Raw genomic sequence first — 15,421 nt, 5'->3', positions numbered from 1 at the left:
AATCCTTCTTCCAGGGCAGTGCTTATGTGGATTCCTCTACATACGATGGGTCTACTCCACTCCACATAGCAGCTGGAAGGGGCTCCGTCAAAATGACTGCTCTTCTTATGGCAGCTGGTATGTGAAGCCCAGGTTTTTGGTGTGTACTCGTCTAAGAATGAATGTAATCCACTCTGAGCACCATAGGGACTGTGACAGGGTAGCGTCACAGCCCAAGATGTCACCGACAGGATTTACAGACTCGGAGACAGACGCTGCAGTGACGCGCTGTTGTACACATTTAATGAAGTACAATAATAAAAGGTTTAACAAAAGATAAATCAGTAGGCTGGGCATTCGCCTTCACTACCCTAAACAAATCAGCACACATACATCACACCCAAACTCCTCCAACAAACAGGATTTCTTTTTATACGGCGCTCCAATTAGCACTCAGTTACCAGGCCACACCTGTGATTGTTGGCAGGGACAGATTTAACCCCATCCCTGCCAACCTTCCATTCCCATACACACACTATTTACATGGTAGGGCTTTCGCCCTGCCACAGGGACATTTACAGTAGGGCAAGCAATCACGTGTGTGTTCTAAATATATATAAAAAACATCAGTCTTTGAGAATATTAGAATCTAAAGTAACCTGTCCTTATGCCGCTCTGTATGTGTGCGTAGTGGATGTGATCTACATTTCCATGATACTGATATCTCTAATTATGAATTTAAAGCTGTAGAGAGGATGTGTGAAGCAGACATACATGGTATATGTCGTGCTCCTGCTGTCCTGGTTCGAACAAGAAAATTATTGCAACTAGCTTCATGTGAATGGGCCTAGAATTGTGCTGAACAAGCACCTGTAAAACGACACCCTGTTAATTTAATATTCATGCAACAGTTAGTGAAGTCAGAAAAGTGTGTGCTTATTTCAAATGCAAAACCTACTAACATAGTTTTGAAAACTATTTTAATATAAAACTGTCCCTTTATGTCAAATACCATTTCATAGATTTTTATAGAACAATATTGTTTTTTTAAATTCTCCATTAATGCTAGTCACCTCCAATTTAATCACATTTCCCCCATCTTGCTGCTTTTACTTTTTCACAAATGAGCCTGTCCTCCGCAATTTCAGTGTTGGACGAGAAGGAAGTACCTTTCCAGAAAGGTAACCCCAATACAATTCTGCCATAACCCTCAGCAGTGTCATCATTGATAACTGCATTATGTCATAGTTGAGTGAGTAACAAAATCATATTTAATTCGAATTCCCCTTCTGAAAGAAATCAGATTCAAATAAAAATAATGTAACTTTCAGCCAATAGGCTTTCCTCAGGAAATGCAGTTGAATTCAAAGAAAGGTGAGTCACACAACCTGTTAAAATGAGTCACTCCACGAACTCATTGTGGTGGTCTCCCAGGATAGGCAATCCCCTGTCAGTTTATGAACTGTTATTTATATGACTTTTCTCCAGGAGCAGATGCACATAAAGAGAACTGCGAGCCCCTATATGATACTGATGACAGAGGCTATGAAGAGGAGGAGGAGGAGGATGAAGAGTTTGTTCCAGGGACCACCCCTTTGGACATGGCACTCAGTGATGAGGTACAGTATGTTTAACAAGCTTACATCCCTCACTAATGAAGCATGGAGAAGCCACAACCCATGACTTTTAAAGTGAATAATCTTATTCATTTATTTGTGTATTTATTTTTAGTCACAACAACACTGATATTTCAGCACAACCCCAGAAATGTTTTTATTGGGCACACTTACGTGAAATATATATGTTTCAGGCATATTGTGAAATCAGGCATTTCAGGCACTTCAATTCTTGAAATGCCTAAAACTAATCCTTGGTCATTTGATATTATTAACTCAAACATTTTTGCTGCATTTAGTTGTATCCAGTATGGTGTTTAAAGTTATTCCCACATCTTCCCGATCCCAAATTTTAATTAAAAAAAGTGTGCTTATGTATCCATGAATTCTATTTCCTAAAATTAAAAAAAAAAAAAAAAAAAAAAAATCACAAAAATGCTTTGCATCAGGAATAAAAACCTTTCGAGAGAGGTTGCCTCACCAGTTCTGAGATATAACTAGTGTTACAATAATGATTAAAATAACAAATCTAATTCTAAATATTCTGTGCTAAAATATTTGGATTATGATGATGTTCTTTTTTTGAAGTTTACTGCATGTTCTGCATGTTCATTGGTTTTAAGCAATTCATTCTATACATTTTCATGTAAAAAGTAAAAAAAAAACATTCATCACTTTATAAAATATGTATGTACTGTGAGAGATGCCCCTTATGAACCTTCTGGTATAAGAGACACATTCTGTGTAATTTGGGTCTATAAAGTTCTGGCTGCCCAAACTGTCCTTAGACCATGAGAGAGCATCTCTCATTATAATCAGGGGTTCACATAACTGGAATGCAGGTACGCATGCACACCAATAAAAAACAAATGCAGACTTCCATATTGTTTTTAACAAGCAAATGCGTACCGTCGGCACATTTTTAACAGGAAAGCATTTTTCATATAGGCAGCGAGGGTGCTCACGCTTACAAGGTCAAGCATATTATCTGGCTGTGACCCACACCTGCCTAACCTCCCGATTTTCTATTGAGTCTCAAGGTCTTTGGAATCTGGCAATGATCTCTGGGTAACTGAGCTTATCATTTCTGGCCATAATTAAATACTAGTCCCCATATTTCACTTAAGGCCTCAGGGTTCCAGTTCACTAAAAAGTCCATCCCTGCTAGCACTGTCATTGGCTGCTTCAAGGTTTTATAAAAAAAAAAAAGGAGAGCGACAGGTGGAATCACTCTAGTTCATAATCATAACATCAATCATTTTCTTTTAATGGAGACCTGAAACGACCAATGATAGCAGGGATCTCGATTTAGCCGTCCATTCAGAGAAGAGGGATGTAGTTACGGGGAGTGGTGAAGGCTCATGCTTTGCTTCCCAAACTGAGCGCGGATGAGAGGAGGTGTCGATGTTTGAGAGCCATTACATTTAAACATGAGTTTTAAAAAATACATTTACTTAAGCATTTTACTGAAAATAATATATATTTCCCCCCTCAGTTATATAAATACCGTTGTGCTGTCAAGCTAACTTGTTCAATAAGTGAAGAAGTGTTTTGTTTTTTTGCTTTTGAATCCCCAGAGCTGGAATTTGGTGGTAGGCTATTGAAATAAACAGAGAATGTGTGATGATTTGTTACACATTGTAATAACCAGCAATCCGGACTCCTACTTCAACATTCAGACACTACTGTTGTCTCTGTGCTGCTTGTGAGTGTGGGATTTCACATGTCAACATTTAAAAAAAAAAAAAAATCGATCCCCCCTATCAGCCTCACACCTTTCAGCCCTGATGCATGACCACCGAAACCTTTGATCCTGAGCCTAGCATCCTTGACAGGGGTGCAGATCATTATGAAAAATGATGCTAAACTGTTTTGAAAGTTTAGCACCAGAGGCTACTGGTGCTAAAATATTAAATACTGCCCTAATCAAGCCCCCCTTACAACAACACAAACCTTCTCTTCTGTGTATGTGGATGACTGTGGGCAGGTCATTTGACTAGTCCAGACCCAATGAGAAACTATCATCATCTATGGTTGCTAATATATATATATTCTACTTTAAAGTAACCCTGTAAGTCTTTCAGTTAGATGTTGGCATTCAGCCCATGTCCACGTTGGGAGTGACATTCCTGTATAAAAGAGTTTGTAATAATGAGGATTCTTGTACATGTCTGTGCTGCTCCATCATGTGATTATTGATTGATTGATTGATTTGTATGTTGTAATATTTGTAATACTTGGCTACTTTCAGTGGGACATCCTGTTTAACCAATAATGTTGCAAAGTGGATAGCTACCGACTTCATTTTATTTCAATTACCACATTTATTTTAATTTTTTTTTTTTTTTTTTAAACAGCAGTGAAAAATAGTTTGAGGATAAATGAAAAGAAAATATACAGTTTAATTGAGCAGTTGGTTCAAACAATTTAACAGCAAATGATGGAGTTTTTCTGTATAATTCTGTGTAAATAAATATAAAACCATAAAGAGGGGGCAACAATATGAAGCCAGAAATAAGAAGTTTTTATCATGGGCTGTTTTTTGGATGATGATAATATTAATAATAATATCGGTAATAAAACCAATTTGAATGAAATGGATGCAGTAATTGTATCAATTAAATATGTGATTGCCAATCAGTGTACGAACAGATGGTATGGAACACCTAGTATATGCCCTTGGAATGTTTGTAGCCCCAACCCAAAAACAAATCCAACAATATCACTGAACCAGTTTTTTTTTATTTTGTATTATTTTGGACAGAGAGGCAGAGAAGGCTCAAGAGAATTACCTCATAATACTTTCCTGATCTAAACTGATGAAAATGGTTTAAAGTTTGCAAGTCTCTGTTTTCAATTAAGCTACAAAAAAATCATAACAGCCTCATGAACATCTTCAAATCCCATTACCGAGGGAGAATATGAGTGCCCTGATGATCCAAACTGCCCCATCAAATCACTGGAGAAATATATAATGAAATGTCAGAAGAATCCGTCAGCTTTTTATCTTTATCCACAGACCGGACTAGATCCAACCAACGTGAGCGATAAAGATATCTGGTATACTTGCAGGCCATTAGGAAAAAATATAATCGGTAACATGATGTCAAAAATGAGTATTGCTGCAGGTTTGAGTTGTCACTACACAAATCACTCAATTAGGTCCACAACAATCCAGTTATTGTCCAGCACTGGTTTACAAAGCAGGGAAATAATATCCGTGACTGGTCGTCGATGTGAAAGTTACTGAACCATCAATGAAGAGCAAGGCAAAACCTGGTCACACACTGTGTCTGCTGCAGGAGACGTTCAATCACCATCTTCAGCAAATAGCACCACTTTCAAAGACCACACTCCTTCTACTGTGCAATTACAAGGCAACTTTCCAGGGAGCATTTTTAATAGCTGCTTACTGGAAATACTCAAATCAAGGAAAAGACTAATAATAATAATAATTAATTAATTAATTAACACTTTTTCTTCTGATCTTTGTTCTCATTTCAAATAAAAATATACAGTTCTTTTGTACACTCACTTTATAGAGAAGCTTGAAGGCAATGTTGTTATAATAGAGGACGATATTTTGTGGAACATTCATTTTATAGTGCTTATGTGGAAGGATACATTTAAAAAAATAAATAAAAAAAACCCAAACAGTCCATAATGCCTGGTAACGCCTGCTGTGTCAGGTCTTATTGTTTACATATATCCTGCCATGTCTTGTTTACGCTTCTCTTCATTCCCCTTTTACACAGGTCTTTGATCTACTGAATGGAAAACAGTATGAACCAAAGTTAAAGTCTTCCAGTTTACCACCACAAGGTAACTGTTTCCATAGTTTAGTTAAAAAAGCTTGTGTGGAGCTTGTGTTTTGATTTACCATTCTCTAACATAGAGTAAAATTTAACTCATAGATCACTATGAAGAGTCTTTGTCTGTTTCACCAAATATTATTTGTCCACCTAAGGTGATATGAATGATCTCAGTGAAGAAGATAAGCAGGAGCTGTACAAAGTCCTGGAGCTGCCTGGTCAGAGCTGGGAGGTCCTGGCACAGTGGCTAGGATTAGGAGTCCTAAACAGTGCTTTCAAATTAAGCCCATCACCAGCCAAAACACTGCTGGAGAACTACGAGGTGTGTAACTATTCTCAGTACTTCGAGCATTGTCACAGTTTATTTTTTTCAATAAGCATCTTGTTCCTTAATAGAAGCAGAAAAAAAACGCGAGGAGGGTCATAGATGCATAATACATTTCTTCATAGGCTTTTCATCTTGTCAGCTGAAACACACGTAATTATAATTTAATAGCTGAAATAAAAAACATAGGGCAGCAGTGTGGAGTAGTGGTTAGGGCTCTGGACTCTTGACCGGAGGGTTGTGGGTTCAGTCCCAGGTGAGGGACACTGCTGCTGTACCCTTGAGCAAGGTACTTTACCTAGATTGTTCCAGTAAAAACCCAACTGTATACATGGGTAATTGTATGTAAAAATAATGTATTTGTATGTAAAAAATAATGTGATATCCTGGATAAGGGCGTCTGCTAAGAAATAAGTAATAATAATAATAATAATAATAATAATAATAATAATAAAAGGATCAATTAAAAATTAATGCAAGGTGAAAGCCCCTTTTGTTCTAGTAGGTTCACTGAAGAGATATACTCTGTTGCCTATAAATATAGCTAGAGACAGATCTAAAACCTAGGTGTGCTGAATTATGCCCTTTGGAATCTTTTAGAACAGCATCACCTTTGAAGCGTTTCGTTAATTTAGGTTAATGCATTTTGGTGCCTCAATTGGAACAGGAAGGAAAGACCCAACTGGAAAGGGACAACACACTGAGAAGTTGCTTTGCATATTCTATGTTTCAAGTATTGTTAAAGAGAAGGGTCACTGGGACTGTAGGATTAGTCATAAATGGACAACATATGCGTGGCTGCCATTACTTGTTATAGATATCCGCATGTTCTGAGCGCTGTGTCACTGAGCTTTTGTAAGTCGCCCTGGATAAGAGTGTCTGCTAAGAAATAAATAATAGTAATAATGAAAGGATCAATTAAAAATTAATGCAAGGTGAAACATTTTTATATCGACAGGTTTCTGGTGGTACTATAATGGAGCTGCTAGATGGTTTAAAATCAATAGGGAACTCAGAAGCTGTTGATATTGTTCAGAAAGCTCTGTTTGGTGCTGTGTATAAGAAAAACGAGGACACCCCTGTTCCAGGCTCGCCTGCTCTTGCCAAACAGCAGACAGGTAGGTACCACAGAGTGTTTTATAAGCAAACAAAATGTTACTATTGAACTACTGAACTTAATATGGAAAATAGCTCATTTAGACCTGCCACAAAACCAAAAGACATTAAGTCACAAGTTTTTCCATATCAACCTCAGTAGCACACCCCCTATTCTGTTTATGCAACAGAGGAAGTAACTGAAAATGTTAACTGGAACTACCATAAGAGCTTTTCTTTCACAAATAATAGTAATAGCAATCGATATTTAAAGGGACTCGCTGCATATTGATACCAACACTGCAGTGAGGCAGCCTTGGTATTCCGAGAGCTTGATATAATTGGTTAGCATGTTCCTCCGTCCAATGTCCTTTCATTTGTTGAACTCATGCCAGCACTGTGCAATCTGCAGTTTTTGCAGGACCCCAAATGTCTACAGTCATATTCATAAATATGTGGTGACATTCCAGGGATATTTGGTAGTTTGTCTTAAAGGACACTAGTTATGGCCATAGTCATGAAAACAAACTTTGTTACACCATCAGAAATGAGGTTTTATTCTTTTCTGGGTAACAGATTTAGGGTGATTGCACTAATAAAGCACTGTATTAGAATATGATTCAACTGTAGCAAGTTAGCGTGTTTGGCTGGCAGCCCACATTTCTTTCATTAATAATTTCCATGATGTCGTTTTGGTGTTAACGTGAGGCGGTTAACTTTTTTAAATAAGCTTTCATTTCTTTGGGATTACACCTTCAATAATTTTTTTTCTCATTTGAAATCTGGAGCTGCACTCAAGTTAAAACTTGAATTTATTATAATTTCAGTATGGTTTGCACTGTTTACAAATGATTGCAAACATCATAAAATGATGTTAAAAAAAAATATATATATATATATATATATATATATATATATATATATATATATATGTTAAATACGTCATTAGAGTAAAACACAGTAAAATTGCTTTTGAAGCTACTGTATTTGCGGTTTACTTTTCTGTTCATTATTGAAAGTACCAGTTTTCATTAAATTGATTGATATATAGCAATTAAAACTAATTTGTATATAGGGAACTGCTTTAAAAAAAAAAAAAAGAAAATTGAATACCAGATTTCATTTTTAGATTGTGACTTCCCCACCAGTGTGATTACACTGGGTGTGACTTTTTCAACCAGTGTTATTTGCTACCGAGGGACTGTCCCATTGACTGTCAGTTGCCAAACCCAGCGATTTGTTTCCTAGTATCCAATTAGATTTATACCTATAATGGGGGAACCCTGCTAAAGAACACAGGGAAATCCAGTGCTTTAGGTGAAATTCTACAGCACACATTAAAGGCAGTTTAGTAAGCAAAAGCTTGTACATGAATAATTTAAAAAACTCTGCTTTGTAAGCATGTATAAAAGTATTCCTTGTAGAAAACTTTTTTTTTCTTTTTGTCTTGTTATGGAGCAGGGTTGCCAAGTGTACATTTGTTAATGTGTAAGCCATCTGCAGTAAACGTTTAAACGATGGGAGGGGAGTTATCAAGCTAAAATGTATTTAATAGAAAATAAACCATTACAAAACAATCAGGGATTAAAAAGTACTTTATATTTAGTAGTAAAGCCATTACAGGTAAAGGCACGTTATGTTAATGATTCCTTAACTGCTGGACTCACCACAGTTAGGTGAGTGTGTGAATATTTTATTGAATCACAAGTACATAATAAATTGCTGAAAGAGTGATGTAATTCACCATTGTCATCTATTTTGCTTGATTATGAATGAGTCTCTTGTTTATTGTTTTCACAGGTGTCCAGCTTCCAAATGGACTGCAGGATCTCAAGAACTACAGCAGTGAAGACAATAGCGCGTACGACAGTGGGGTAGAAACGTCTTTTAGGAGGTTTAGCCTCTATTCTTCCGAATCGCTGAATTGTACTCCAGAAGAATTGGGACCGTCTGGAATATCCAAGGTCCCTAAGCAAGGTTTTGTTGTTGAGGGAGAATTATAACATGGCAAAAATAGGCTTTTTTAAACCCATAACAGAAGTATTGGGGCTGTTTGTTTGGTTTATTTTATTGAATGCTTATTTTGTCAAATGCTTATTTATCTTGTGACCAGCAGCAGTTCAGTCCAGTTTGTACTTCTGGCATCTCAAGATATTGTGTCAACAGCAGGGGGGTTGTTGACACAATGTTCCTGTTTCAAAATGAATGGACTTCTAAGAGGCAAATGCCAGATAATCCTGCCTAGTTGACTACCAACTGATTATACTGTTGTTAATGTCGTCAAACAACCTTTTCCTTTAATGATCTAAACTTGAGGATTGAAACACTTCTTTTTTTTTCTGGCTTTCAAATTGAATGTATTCTTGTGCTTTTAATAACTAACATTTTGTGTTTTCATGAACTGAAACGTGCTGTACTGCAGAGATCTAAAGGTCAGAATATTGTGGATGACTGACAGTGCCATGCACAGTCAGCCAGGCACATCTCATACAATTAAGTGTTGTTTTAACCATTTATCTTAATGCTAGTGTTGTCAAGACATACATTTTAATTATAACAACAATTAATAAAGAATAAACAATGTAAGATTTTTTAAAACTAGTTTTTCTATTTTATTTTTTTAAGACGTATTAGTGCAGTTGTGTGCTCTACTTACTGTATTAATGTGATAATGTATACATTTCTATAAGATGTGCCTTTAATTATGCATTGGTTTGTAGAGATTGGTGCAGTCATGTGTTATGAATTAACTCAAAGAGTTTGAATAGTTTGTTATTATAATGTTTTATGTAGGGCTAGTTTGTTTAAACCCTTGTAGTATAGAGCTTGCACAACAGCCTTGCTACATTGTTTTAGCCTTCTAAAACAAATGTGACCAAGTTACATTATTCACCATGCCTTTTTATAGATTTATCCCCCTACCATTAAGATTTTGAAATTGTATTGCTTTTTTTTATTGCATTTCCAAAAATAGTTTTAATTAATTCTTCAGTTTTATTCTGTAAATATATATATATATATATATATATATATATATATATATATATATATATATATATATATATATATATATATATGCAAAAGTAAGCTTATGTATACTACTTTTTTAATCTTGCTTTTCAGTGGCATAATTGTAATACTTTTTTATAATAAAAGAAAAACAAACTTTATTGTCTTAGAAGTCTTTTTCTTCCTACATTTCCACAGCAAGCAGCTTGCTACTTTTCTAAAAGCTACACAGAGTGAGTCAGCTTAGAATATATTATTGTACCAAGATTATGAAATACTAATCACACTCTGAAAACCAGTAACTTCTGCAAACGTGTTTGAGGCGAATTGCTTTTTCAATAATACATGTATTCTTTAACCTCTAATAAGAACCTATTGCAATTTATATCTAATTTCCAAGGGGGTCCTATCACTACTCTCAATTGAGAGGAACAGTAGTTCCTCGTACAAGTTAGAAAAACTTGTTTGAAACTACCGAGAGTCTCTAAACAGCTCAAAGAGTTTAGCTGTTTTTACCATGTTGCAGCGGCAAAACTAAATCATTTAGAATTACCATCTGTACCACTATCAAAAGTCTGAAACTTTCTTACCTCAAATGTGAAAAAAACATACATACCTGTTATACACAATGAGATATAAGTCGTCAAACTAAGGTAAAATTGTTATTCTTCTTCCTCTTTCGTCTACTTTTTAAGGGTGTGTAGCGACTTTTCAAACAGAAAAGCTAAATAACTGGACATCTACCAATCATGTGATTCCACATGTTGGTCAACATCAAAACAAACCAGGGTATGCAAGCAGTTTGATATCCACACCATTTATATTAAACAAATTATTAATGTTTTAAAACAGCACATATCGCAGGTGAAAAAAAAAAAATACCGTGGTTTGAACTTGCAACATGACGTTCTTAAAGAGCACAGACCTTAGCCCGCTGCGCCACTGCACAGTTGTTGAAAGGCATTCATTTTTTAAGCTTATGCTGACTTTGAAAAACAAAATGTTAAAAACAGTTTAGTGCAAGTGACAAAACCGTTTTTCTTTACACACACTAAATCACTGAGCGATTGGCATGTGGCATATTTACCCGCTGTTCTTCCCCAGTAAACCACGTTGGGCCGGGGTAACTACAAGTGGGGCTTGCAGAAGGGTTGCCCCTTGTCAGGTACCGGCAGAGAAATCAGCGGCCCAACATGATTTAACCCGTTAAATGCAAGGCTACTTATTCAAAGTAGATACATAAAGAGCGAATAAGAAGCTGAGCAATTGTCATATGTAGCATGTTTGCCTGCTGTTCTGCCCCAGTAAACGATGTTGGGCCGGGACAAATACAAGTGGGGCTTGCAGAGGGGTTGCCCCTTGTCAGGTACTGGCAGAGAAATCGGTGGCCCAAAGTGATTTAACCAGTTAAATTCAAGGCTACTTCTTCAACATAGACAAATACATTTATGCACTAAAAGCCAGCGAATGAGAAGCTGGCGAATAAGAAGACAACTTCAGCCTTGTCTCTAAAACCACAGACGTGTGAAACGTTGTATGTAAATGGAATGTGTGTATAGTAAAAAAAAAAAAAAAAAAAAAGTGCTCTATTCCTAAACAGCAGTGTTTATACCTCATTATACCTGGACTCTTGACCGGAGGGTTGTGGGTTCAATCCCGGGTGAGGGACACTGCTGTTGTACCCTTGAGCAAGGTATTTTACCTAGATTCAGTATAAACAACTGGATAAATTGGTAATTGTATGTAAACATAATGTGATATAATTGTGACAATTGTAAGTTGCCCTGGATAAGGGTGTCTGCTAAATAATAAATAATAATAATTTAAATGCAATCTGCTGAACTATTTGCATTTGACTTGGTATTTGTATATTCTGAAATCTAAGAATTTGCATTTGAATTTCAAGTCATGGGAAAGCTTAAAAAATATTTCAATTTTAAACAATAATGCTCATAATAAAGTAGAGAGACTTTTCAGTATTGCTGGTAAAGTTGATTAACCTGAAAGATGCAAACTAAAGGACACTTTTGAGAACGTCATGTTTATTAAACAAAACAAGTAAAAATAATAATTGTGCAATGCACACATATATAAATATTTACCTATATCTCATAATTTATGTCAGTTTTTCACAAACCTGGTCCTGCGGGCACACCTTGTCTGCTGTTTGTGTTCCAACTGAGTTCTCAATCATTAAATTGATCCCCCAATTGAACTAACAATTAGTGACTTAATGCAATGTTAGAAATAACTTGAAATATCCAACTCTTTTGGCTGCTTTCACAAACCCTGATCAGCACTAATCTTGGACTACTTTACCTGAGTTAACATGAGGTAGTCCTAGATTAGTGTTAATTGAGGCCTGTGCAGCCAGCCATTTCTACAAATAATTCAAAAGCTCTGATTAGACATTTTATTCATTCAATTGAGGGTTCAATTCGTAATTTAAAGCTCAGTTGGAACACAAATCAGCAAACACTGGGTCCTCAGGACCAAGATTGGGAAACACTGTTTTATGTAACTTACTTCCTATATTGGTACATACCTGTTAATTATTATGAACTACGTGATTACTGTGTTTATGATGTTATTATATAAACTGTTTTCCTTGTATGTCACCTTGGATAAAGGCCTCTGCCAAATTCATGTTAATAAATTAACATGTGTTGTATGGGAAAGTATTTGAAGTCCATTTAGCATTTGTCACATATTTGCATTTGTATTTAGTTTGGTAGTAAATGTATCACATTTGCATTTGTATTAAGCAAATTTGCAAGAACATTGACATTGCCACTGGTCTCATCAATTTCCTACTATCTGGAAAACACAAGTATGCTCAAAACCATAACCATCACCCATACCTTTCAACATTCATGCTCAAAGTTTGAAATCATGGATAGAGTTTACATTGTTCGAGAGCAGTTCCCAGTCATTGGTCCTCATGCAATCACCATTCACAAATGTCAGGGGATGACTCTAAAAACAGTTATGATGGATTGTGGCAACTCCATTTTCTCCTATGGACAAAGTTTCGTTGCACTTTCCACAGTAACTTCCTTAAGCGGTATCCACCTTATCACTTTGACCCCACCTGCATCTATGCATGTCAAACTGCAGCTGAAGAGTACCATCGGCTCAGAGGGATTTATTGTCCGAAGTTGAAAAGCTTGAAGGAGACTAACACGCACAAGGGACACAAGGTAAAAGATCATGCCCATTTCATTCACTGAGCCATCATTAATGTTCAGGAACAGCAAAAGCCTTCTAAGAGAACATTGCACTTACACATCTATTCAGAGGCTTGAGCAACCCCAATTTCACCTCATGCTATGCAAATGCAACATTGCAGTGTCTTCTTCACTTACAACCTCTGAAGGATTCATTAAAACACAGTCAAAAAGACTCTATCAGGAGCTTTGTTCACAAATAGGATCACTTGCCATCCACTGCGTCTCTAACTACTGTGGATATTTGTCACTTCTTAGGAGAACCTTTCAATAGAGGTGAGCAGCAACATGTTGCAGAGTTTCTCACCAAATTGTCTGAAATTTGTCCTGAAGTATCTTGCATGGTTTCAGTCACAGTAAGTCATGGCATTCTGTGTACTACATGTAACTACTGCTCATCAAACCGAGAGGTGTTGTATATTTATCCTATACATGTACCTGCTGGTACAGATTCCATGTGTTTGGAAGAACTTATTTATAGAAATGACAAATGGGCAATGATTCCTGATAGCAAATGTAGGCAATGCAAAATTTCTCCAATCATGAAACGTGAACTTATTCAATCAGCAGTGAGACTGATTGCAGTCCAACTTATGCTTTGGGAAACCAAACCAGACGGGACCGTTACAAAGTGACACAATGCTAAGTTTACTGCTGTGCAGAAGAGCACAATTACTGTGGACAACAGGAATTACCAATTAGATTCCATTATCATACACCAAGGACAGGATGTTACTTCAGGACACTATGTGTCTGTTCTTGCTGTGGGTGCTACTGGAAAATGGTGCATGCAAATGATGCACTTATTGAAGTCAAACCATGGTCCAGAAATGCAAACAAAATGTATATGTCCTTTTATGAAGAGATCTAATGCTTTACAAATTCCTTAGCCTAAGTTGATAAGACCACTATATCAAGGAGAATAATGTTTTTTTCCTGCATTAAAATGTGTTAGTATACTACCCTTTAGCACGGACATGCATATGTACCTTTTGAACCATTTATAACATTGTAGTTTTGTACCTACGTAAATATCAATATATCAATACCTACCAAAATAGACATATTGTTTTCACCTCTCATGCAATTATAAGAATATAATGTTTACACTTTCAGTACTGTCCAAAAGTCCCTTCTACCATTATTTTACTTTCAAATATTTTCTCATTTCTCTTATATTACTCTACTTATTATTCTCTTGTAATGTTTGTCTGTCTCTTTACCATACATGTTCTCGAATATCTTTCCCTCGCTTTATTCATTATTTGATGAAGTAAAAAAAGAAGTTATGTCTATAACAAAAACATTGTCAATGTAAAAAAACAAGTTAGAAAAACGCAACAGCCGTTTAAAGGGGTGATATCAAACACAAAAGCCCAAGTTAGGAGAAGCAATTAGGCCAATCTTGTCAAGCATCAAGCAAATAGGCACAATTGGAAAGGTGCTTCTAACTTGGCACTTTTTTTTGATCGCTCCACTTGAAATGCTTTTTGTATGACTTGAAGTGACTGAGACACACACTCACACACTGAGACACACACACACTGAGATACACACACACTGAGACACACATACACTGAGACACACACACATACACTGAGGCACACACACAATGACACATACACACACACTGAGAAACACACACACACATTGAGACACACACATACACTGAGACACACACAGACACACTGAGACATACACACACTGACACACACACACACCGAGACACACATACACTGAGAAACACACATTCTACAACACACACAGTCTCAGTGTGTGTGAGTGTGTCTCAGTGTGTGAGTGTGTGTCTCAGTCACTTCAAGTCATACAAAGAGCATTTCAAGTGGTTTGAACTTGCAACATGACGTTCTTGAAGAGCACACAACCTTAGCCTGCTGCGCCACTGTGCATTTTAAGTGGAGCGATAAAGTGGAGCGAAGCGATTAAAAAAAGGCACCAAGTTAGAAGCAAGAATTGTGTGAATCTTGGGCCCCAGCTCCTTTCCAATTGTGCCTATTTGCTTGATGCTTGACAAGATTAGCCTAATTGCTTCTCCTAACTTGGGCTTTTGTGTTTGATATCACCCCTTTAAACGGCTGTTGCGTTTTTCTAACTTGTTTTTTTACATTGACAATGTTTTTGTATAGATGGAACTCACTGGACATAGCCTGGTGAAGTATTAATAAATCAATGAATTATTTCATTAACTACATTTAGTTCCAGGACACAAGAAAAATTGTAGTAAGCTGTTTTGTAACTCTTAGCTTATTTTTATTACATCTGTTCACAAAACTACAACCTACAGTTTTGTATGAAGGCAAAACAAATGATGACAAAGTGAACTATTAATCAAATACA

General features: G+C 36.4%; 1 protein-coding gene across 3 annotated transcripts in view; it reads left to right on the top strand.

Moving 5' to 3' along the window:
- The window catches only part of LOC117421210 (nuclear factor NF-kappa-B p105 subunit-like), a 45,296-nt gene extending 35,470 nt beyond the window's left edge, over window positions 1–9,826 (top strand). For 2 of the 3 annotated variants that reach the window (XM_034035313.3, XM_034035315.3), the window contains 6 exons: window positions 15–117; window positions 1,468–1,598; window positions 5,351–5,417; window positions 5,563–5,729; window positions 6,691–6,850; window positions 8,628–9,826. In XM_034035313.3, the coding sequence (XP_033891204.3) occupies window positions 15–117; window positions 1,468–1,598; window positions 5,351–5,417; window positions 5,563–5,729; window positions 6,691–6,850; window positions 8,628–8,830 (831 nt within the window). In that variant the 3' untranslated portion in view covers window positions 8,831–9,826. The remainder of the gene's footprint in view (window positions 1–14; window positions 118–1,467; window positions 1,599–5,350; window positions 5,418–5,562; window positions 5,730–6,690; window positions 6,851–8,627) is intronic. The other variant, XM_034035314.3, reaches the window with a different exon arrangement.
- The last annotated feature ends 5,595 nt before the right edge of the window (window positions 9,827–15,421 follow it).

The sequence above is a fragment of the Acipenser ruthenus genome, chromosome 1 (genome assembly GCF_902713425.1).
Source record: "Acipenser ruthenus chromosome 1, fAciRut3.2 maternal haplotype, whole genome shotgun sequence".
Taxonomy (NCBI): Eukaryota; Metazoa; Chordata; class Actinopteri; order Acipenseriformes; family Acipenseridae; genus Acipenser; species Acipenser ruthenus.
Note: the sequence above shows the minus strand (reverse complement) of the source record. Positions and strands in the feature narration are given on the sequence as shown.